Genomic DNA, 9,266 nt, shown 5'->3' on the forward strand with positions numbered 1-9,266 from the left:
ATTATTAATTTTAGTACACTCCATGATCCTTTAGAGAACTCCTGATTGTCACTGATTCATTCAATAGTAGGACTCTAGATTGGGGTATATGCAAAACTGACGGTACAGAGCACAAATGGGTATACGTCATGTGTAGGGATAAGGATCATAACTAGAGTTGTAAAAATTATGAAAATATGAATTTCATTTCGAATCGTATTTTTTTAATACAAAATGCAGTACCTTTAGAATATTATTGCCCAATGGCCAATCTATCCTGCAGGGGGTCTAATATAAGTGCAGTGCCCACTGCAGTCGTAGAGATTACAATGTTTTAGGGTTGGTCCTGTCATTCAATAGATATTGAATCTATTTTTGGAGTTCTCATACTGACATAAATGGTTAATTTGCGATCCATATAACTAAGGCCCTCTACGACAGAATCAAAGCCCCAATCAACAAAGGACCTTCATTACGAACCTATTGTTCTGTTATTAGATAATATTATGTACACTGATGAGAGCTTTTATTCCTCACAGCTGCTGGGACATTGCGTAGAAGAAGAGCCCCCACACACCTGTGACGGACACTTGAATACTTATTTTTGAAATAAAACTTGGATATAAGTTATTTAATAATAATTCTATTTATTCACTGTTTGCTGGTTTACAATAATTAATAATAATATATATGGAAAATATTCAAAAATAATCAAAATAAAAATTAATTAAATAACATTTGGAATGAATACAAAAAAATTTGGCACCAAAAAATCATCTTCTATCTATCTATATAGTCGAGTCCGTTTAAATAATAACCCCAACGGGTCTCCTAAGTGGATCCAAGTGGTGATAGGGATTCGAGCCCGGAGCGGAATTGTTGGCTGAATTATTAGCGGCGGCGGCTGCTGCTGCTGCAGCGGCTGCAGCATAAGGTCCGAAGAAATGTGACGAATCCGTTGAGCTAGGTGGTTTGTGATGGTAAAAGGAATTGTAGAACAGACTAGAGGGATGATGATGGAAATCTGGGGTATGTTTGACGTCGATTTCGGGTGAAGGTGTAGGCATAGAGGGTGGTGGAACACCACTCAGAGAAGCGGCAGCGGCCTGATCCATATGATAACGATTCCAATCTTGAGTCGCAGAACATGTGGTGGACAGTGATTTAATTTCGCTTTTGATGCCCTCATAAGATGGATCTGCAGAGAAGAGAGGCCAACTGGTTGCCGTTGTTGGTGGCATCTGTAAAGAGGGAGGGCCGATGGCGGAACTGATGGGGTATGATAACTTTGGTTTCTCGGGTTGTGAGGGTGTTGGTGAGACGGAGGATGTTGAATTGGAGGCGGAGTTACCAGTGGATCCGGCTCCTGGAGCGTCGAATCCTCCAGATGAATTTGAAACAAATGTTTGGTGAAGTGGGTTGAAGGGGTCCAGGGCTGAGGCCGCTGAGGGAAGATAGGGCATGGGGAAGGAGTAGCCATTTTTCTGAAGTGTCTTTGGTTTTCGTCTGGGGCGATATTTGTATTCTGGATGGTCCTTCATATGTTTAGCGCGAATTCGTTTGGCTTCATCAATAAAGGGTCGCTTATCAGTCTCTGTGAGTAATTTCCACTCTGATCCTGAAAGGCAAATAACATATTGGAATTAGAACTTGAATATTAAAATATCTTTAACTAAGTTTTTTTTTTTTTTTTTAATATTTAAGTAATCACGGAAAATAATATTTTTTACACACCTAATCGTTTGGATATTTCGGAATTGTGCATTTTCGGATTTTCCTGAGCAATTTTCCTTCTCTGAAGACGCGACCAGACCATGAAGGCATTCATGGGCCGCTTGATATGACTATCCTCTCTTTTGAGAGCCATCGCTGCTGGCGGTGAAACATAGGCTTGAGGATTCCAATGGGATGTTGGAACAGGAACACTGTGATGATTAAATCCAGCCGCTGCTGCAAGTCCTGGGAATAAACTTTGTTGATTCCCTCCGTGGAGTCCAGCATTTGACATTTTGAATAAATTATCGATGACAAAAAAGTGTGTTGATATCAATAAATAAATATATTAAATAAAAATCAATTGAACTTCTGTCCTTGTGAAAACTTCAAAGCGCATAAATAGACTGATAATGGTTTGATTAGAAAGAAGTTTTTTTAGTTTTTTGAGCGGGAGACAATTTGGCGACGAAGGTGTGGAGGGAGGACCGGCCTGCCTTTCTCTTCATTTAGGGCGCACGCACTCTCTCACTCCTCTACCTTACTACTGCCTCCTTAGTGTGTACAGAGAAAAGAAAAGGGAGAAGAAGAATGGTGAGGAGGAGCCAGCTTCCGGCCAATAACCGCGATCTATTGTGTAAAGGAAAAAAAGGAGGGATCATTGTTTTCACAGAAAAAGAGAAGAATACAACAAAAGCGATTTGTATTTTTTCTTTTTTTCCCATTATATCTTTTATTATAAAAAGAATATTATTGACGACTATAAAGGTAATTAAAATAAGAAAAGGGCCTTTTTATGTAACTTGTGAACGATTTATGTACGAGTTGCAACTTGTATAGCCATATCGTACAAGTTGCGATTTCTTCACGTTCAAAAGGCTCATTTAATTACAAAATTGTTCATTTAAGCTACCCACGATATATTGATACTAGCATTTCATTTTCATCTATTAAAAGTATGCATTTAATTTAATAGTGTTGTTACCCCGTCCGATATCGATTTTTTTACGGTTCGGTCTAAAGTGATATTTATCAAGCAATTTTTGGTCAGAAACAAGGGTTTGAAATCCGAAACTTCCTTTTCCATCAGCTTGGAATTTAAAATTTTGCTCTGAACCTGAATTTTAAGAAATGATCTTTATTTAGTCCTCTCCATCCCACCCCCTGCGGACGCCCTTGACATCATAACATAAATGCTCTTAGTTTATCCTGTGGGAACAGATCACGGCCGTGTGTTCCTTGTAAAACTAATTTGGCTACGAGATCGTTCCAGGCCAAATTTGACCAAATTACTTTTGTCTTCAAAAAAATATAACAATTTTATATTTGAACAATTTTTATATTTAGGACCGGTCTAATATTACCAAACCAAAACCCAAGACTTATTATCTAATATGTCATAAAATGATTATAGATTGTTTAATTTTCAGTAGAACAGTCAAAAAGTAAATCATAAATGTATTGAAAATATCAAAAAAAATTCCAAAATTACATTATCCTTTATTTAAAAACCGTCAAATCATTTTTGAGTGGCAACTTGTAGAATTCCGGATGCAAAGTTTCAACTTGTACACGACATATTTATAATTCATTAACAATTCATCAAATATGCATTAAAATCTATTCATGAATATATATTTTTTTAGCCAAATGAATAGCACCTATAAATAGAAAACAACTCTGAATGTATCCAAATGAAATATATATTTAACTCGGAGTTGTTGTGGGCAATACATGACCAAAAATAGCTTCTTTTTCATAAACGAGTCTGAACTTAAGTAGCCTTATTCTTCTCCTGGCGTCAAAGCTATAACTAGGGTAGGTTATAGCGTGAGATAGGCCTGAGAAACAGATCCATGGATCTTTTATTTATTTCATTTTTTTAAATGTAATTTTTTAATAATGTCACTTTATCATAAGTACTATTGTAAAAGAAAATTACAATCCTTCTTTTAATTTAAAAAAAAACAATTAGATTCATATTTCAATTAATATAAGTTATATTTCCTTCTTTTTTTTTTAATGACCGTTTTTAAACGAAAAGGTAATAATCCTTCTCCTGTTAAAACATTTTATTAAATAATTTCTTCCAAGCGTTTAAACATATTTTATTTTGTTAAAAATCAATTTTCGCAAAAAATTCCAGATACCAAACTCCCCCCAAAGGAGTCTGGAGAGATGGAACATCAGCGAAGAAGAAGGCAGATTGATCTGCGTTCAAAATTGGCCTACGGAAAATTTAGAGATGCTCTGGTCTAAGGGAAATATAGTCTCTCATTCCTGAGACTGCAATACTTTGGACAACTTCGTGCGGGGCGTCTTGGAGAGGAAGTTCAGCAAGCGTGCTCACAACAATTAGCTACTCTGAGAGCCTCCATTATTAAGGCTGTGAACAATATTAATAAAGATCACCTGCTCAAGGACTACAGCAGGCTCTGCACCAGGTTGGTGGCCGTGGTTAAAGACTGAGGGTGGTTGGATTGAATGATTGGGTTGATGGAGGGTCCGTACGTTTGTATATAAATGGATTTGTAAATATATCTGGACTAATTTAATAAATAATAAGGTTTATAATGACCTGGTTTCGAAAATTCTTAATTGTATATAAATATGATTCTGGGGACGCTCCTTCAGGGTTACCATATTGATTTTCGGTTTCTTTTTTTAACATGCCCCAAATGCCCCTTCTGATTAGCATCAATAGTAATGTCTTTATTGCATGCAGCTTCAACCCACTGCAACTTAACTTCCTTCTATTCCAGAGTTTTTATAATACATAGTATTTTATTTTCTTGGAAGAAAGAAAGAAAAGAAGAGAAGCGTGAAGATTATTCTTCTTGTGTTGTATACATATATATTGTGTGGATAAATGTATTCTTATGATGACAATAGAAGAAGAGCTCCTCTCTCTCTCTCTCTCTTTCTTCAATATAAGTTTATATTATTTCTCTTTCTTTTCATTATATACACATTGTATATAAGACGTCTGTCCCTTGCCCTTCCAAAATACATACATAGAATAATATAACAGCCTCGATTCATCTTCATATAATAATATGTAATTCCATAGTAATAATAAGTAATAAACGAGAGAGTACATTTATATACTATATAATGATATATAATCTAGTTATTGTGATTAAGACAATGGGTAAGTCAACCAGACTAGGTTGAGTGAGTCTTGTATTTAAATTCCGTATCTAATTATTTAAGAGAGTCATTACGACGTTACCCAGAGGTAGGATTAATTTTTTGAAAAAATAAAAAAATTCAAATATTAAATTTTTCCGAAAAATTTTTAAGGGATCCACAGTTATTCTCTTAAAATTAATTTTTTTGGAAAAAAATTACAAAAATCCACAGATGTTCACAAAAATTTAATTTTTTGGAAAAACTTATCAATCATGAAATTCACAGCTGCTCAAAAAAATCCCTTTTATTTTTTTTGAGGGGGTGGGCTACAGCCACTCCAGTCCATCCTCCGTGGACGCCCCTGATATATGGTAATGAAAGCGTCTTTTTGTGGTTGCAGCATGCAAATGTGTTTTTATTTTTATTTTCCAAACCTGTTATCATTATCCATAGAGGCAGAATATATAAACAGTGTTGCGTTAGTCCTTATTTATTTGGTAGAGTCCAGTCTTAGGACACGACTTCTCAAGTCTTGGATCGGCCCTTAAGACCGTCAGTCTTTTCCGAACTTTACTATATCAAGGCCCCCCTATACTAATACATTTTTAGATGAAGATGTATATCTTCCTACCCCCCCCCGGGTATCACCTCACGGCCTCCTTTGAAAACCATTGTCTTAAGAACTTTAGTTTCCAGGGCCCCTACTGGATCTTGGGGCACTACGTATAAGGTAGCTACGGCTCTTGTTTTAAGTGCTATTACCAAATAGTCCTATATAAAAAGAACCGAGACCGATAAAGTTGAACCAAGACCGACATTACTGTAATTCCACCCTGTATCATTGCTAGATACGGAGTAGGGTTTCTTTGTATTTCCTTCATCTCATAACTTAATCACAGCTAATTTAATGAAACGCCATGACAGCTGTTTTATATTTTTAATCAAATAAGTATCAAAATACTTATATTAACTTTTGTACTAGAATTTGTACACAAATATTGTCATACTAACAACACTAGTCTGGATGAAGACACAAATAAGCCTCATATGTCTAGATGTAGAGTTGTAAATTCTAAGCATTTTTAGGGTGTTAGTTTTGCTTTTGCTGGCAACCTGAAGAGTGGTTTTGTTTCTATTTTCTAAAGCTGCTGTTAATATGAGAATCATTTTTCAGGAGGAAGGTCTAGCCATAGAATGTAAGCATGAATGAATGTGCTCATAAATGATGGTAAGTAACACCTAGGATTTGTTAGGGAGTGTGTTGTCCTGTTGGACTGAGAGTAGAATGGAGGATCGACATAGTAGTAATTCCTGCCGTAAACGTAATGACAGCTAAGCTGCTCTTCTTCCAAGCATTCTTCAAATAGCCGGGATGACTACGTTAATTATCAGGTTCAAACAACCTTTACGAGGACAAAAGAGACAAGGTAATAATCAAGGACTTACACAAGAATTACTTCAACGTCGATCCTCATTTCCTATCCTAGTCGATCAAGGACATACAATTAAAACTCCGTAAAAATCCTCATGGTCTTTAATGAGGACACGCCAATGCTCAATCCGGTTTTCTATATATAACAATGATTTGTGGTATGTAATAGAAAAGAAAGTTCGACCCTCAGGAATGAAATAATTATCATAACAGCTTAGGAAAAGAAAAATAATTCTTCAGTTTTCCAACTACTAAAAAACGGGTGAGCTAGCTAAATTGCAACCGATTAACATCACTGGATATATCTTCAATTCGCAACATAGTATAATTTTTATCAAATCTTAATAAGACTTCCAAAAAAAGGTCCACTATTTGTCATTTTTTTGTATATTTTCTCCAATTTAAAAAGGATACAGATATAATTCATAATATTTATTAACTCAGGAATGATGTATTATGTTTTTTTATTCATTTATATCTTTCAAGGCGAAAAAGAAGACTAAATAATAGAAATGTTTTTAAAATATTTTCCAAAAAGAACCTTGAAGGCCACTAAACCAGAGGCTTTGATTTATTAAGGTCATTTTCATGTTATAAAACGAACGAAGTAAAAAAATCATTAGGAACAAACCATATCCATACAAGGACAAAAAAAAAGTAGAAATTCTGTTGACTAGTGTTATGACTAAATAAACTACTAAAAACTATATAAAATACCAACTATTCTTATTCTTTATTAACTCGGTAATAAAGTTGGACAGAGGTCATGTTTTTGCCTCTGTTAGTTTCAAGGATTATGGCAAAAGTTACTGCTCGAATTGGATCAAACTTGGTTGTAAGCCATTAAATTTTGAGTGGTCAAAGATAAACATTGAATGATGCATAATCGATCATAACTGTAAAACAAATTGAGATGTAATTGAGAATTTAGAATAGGGGAGCAGATCATAGTAGATTATTATCTTCCAATCCCACCAAAAACAAAGAAAAACCTTCCTGTAAGTCAATCCTGGCTTGACCAAGGTCTGGGCTGCTTCGTTGACATCTAACCACGATCTTTGTTACTTGATGCTGACTTAAATGATCCAATTTTCATCGCCAGTCACATTCCCCTTCAGACATTAAGCATTTTCCTCCTTCAGATTGTAAAAATGTAAATTATGACAATTTCTTCCTTTGAGACCTCTATACTTGAAGCAAGATAATTCCTCACTGAACTGGCCAACTCCAACACTTTCCAAAAAGTATTTGTAGTATACATTCACACCTTTAAAAAAATGTATCGTATGATCCGATGATTACTAATAATGAACAAGATATACTTAGTTTTTTTTAAAAAAGGCGTATAAAAGAAATACGAAATTACTTTTTCTCCAGCCTAATATAACTCAATTGTATTCAAAGTTATGGTTTTCCACTCAACAAGTCCCCATTCTAGCTTGTTTTTTTAGTCCCCAGGATTACTCAAAAAGTTAAGAATCAATGTTGATCAAACTTGATTCGAAGATTATATATGTTCCAAGTAAGAGACCATTAAATGTTGAGAGGTGCATGTCAAGATAATACAAAATGTTAATTAAAAATGCATAATCGACCATAACCTTGGAACAATATAACTCAATTTGATTTTGGGCGTAGGTTTTGCTCTCTACCGAGTGTCCATTCTAGTTTCCTTTATTTCTTTTGAGAGGGAAAGGTTGCGAGATATAATAAAGTGGATTTATCATTCTAAAGTATTGAATAATGTATGATATAGAATGTGTTTAGAATAATATGATTGAGAATTAATTATTTACTTATGGCTATGCATTATACAGTATTAGGATATATAATTTCAAAGCTATATTATTTATTATGCAATAAAGAAGATTAAGTGTCATAAATCAAGTCTTTTGTGGCTTCTTCTTCTGCATCTTTTTTCTTTCTTAACTCACACGCTGTAATATATTGTAGTATATACAGAGTGAACTACACACAATATAATTACTTCGTAGTTTATATATATACAGAGTGCGTGAGTAAAAATGCCCAGTTAAATTGTTTCATAATCGCTAACAAAAATAGTCAAACTTAATGACAACTCCAAATAAGGGGTTCAAAATGGTTTTTTTTCAAACAAAATACAGGGGCGTTTGCAGGATTAGATATTTTTTTACCCCCCTCTCCTGACTTGATTTTTGGAATTTTATTAAAAAAAATTTCGAAAATTTATAGCTACTCACTGAAAATTAAAATTTCAGAGATTAAATTTTTTGAACAAATTTTTATTTGAAAAATTAAATATTACGGATAAAAATGTAAGAAATTAAATTTTTTGGAAAATGTTTTCCAAAATCTATAGCTACTGACAGAAAAGGAAATTTTTTCGAAAAAAAAATTAAGAAATTTAATTTATATGGAAAAAAAAATTAAGGAATTTAATTTTTTGGAAAAGCTATTTTAAGAATCTACTGAAAAAAAAATTAAAATAATTTTTTTGAAAAAAGGAAAAGTTCCTTAATTTGAGGGTACTACAGCCCCTCCAGCCCATCCCCTGCGTACGACTCTCTAGTAAGCATCCAGATCAGATGTCAAATAAATTCCCCCTACTTTGGCTAGTCAGGAAAAAAAAGAACGAGGCATATATGGAGAAATTTCCTTATACTACCATTTCAAATCGTTGCTTCAAAACAAGTCCTTGAATATTTTCATCGACTCCTCAGATTTATTTAAGAGTTCATTTCAAGCCCATTATTATTTTTTATATACGTAGAATATTTTTTATGGATGTTCGTGAGTTTAGTATAAATTAGCTTTCGAGATCAGGTCCAGTTGCAAGTTTTATAGATCGAGTTCAAGCCAAATCTTAGTTTGTGAGATCAAGTCGAGTCACAAGTTCTCAAAATATGGACTTGAGTCCAATTCGATTCACAAGTTTCGAGTCCCCACGTCTGCTAAATGGTTGTGAGGCTTATCATTCCTTGACAGACAAAATCCAACTGCTATGAAGAAAAATATCTATGCTATATCA

The 9,266-nt window shown here is 34.1% G+C and overlaps 1 protein-coding gene across 1 annotated transcript; it reads right to left on the minus strand.

Moving 5' to 3' along the window:
- Positions 1-602: 602 nt before the first annotated feature.
- On the minus strand, positions 603-2,322 carry LOC121116055 (uncharacterized). Its single transcript, XM_040710267.2, has 2 exons — positions 1,714-2,322; positions 603-1,597 (listed from the first exon to the last, which is right to left on the minus strand). Exons 1-2 carry the CDS (start codon positions 1,985-1,987, stop codon positions 786-788), a joined length of 1,086 nt encoding a protein of 361 aa, XP_040566201.1. The 5' UTR covers positions 1,988-2,322; the 3' UTR covers positions 603-785.
- Positions 2,323-9,266: the final 6,944 nt, after the last annotated feature.

Source organism: Lepeophtheirus salmonis, chromosome 4, assembly GCF_016086655.4.
Source record: "Lepeophtheirus salmonis chromosome 4, UVic_Lsal_1.4, whole genome shotgun sequence".
Lineage (NCBI taxonomy): Eukaryota > Metazoa > Arthropoda > Copepoda > Siphonostomatoida > Caligidae > Lepeophtheirus > Lepeophtheirus salmonis.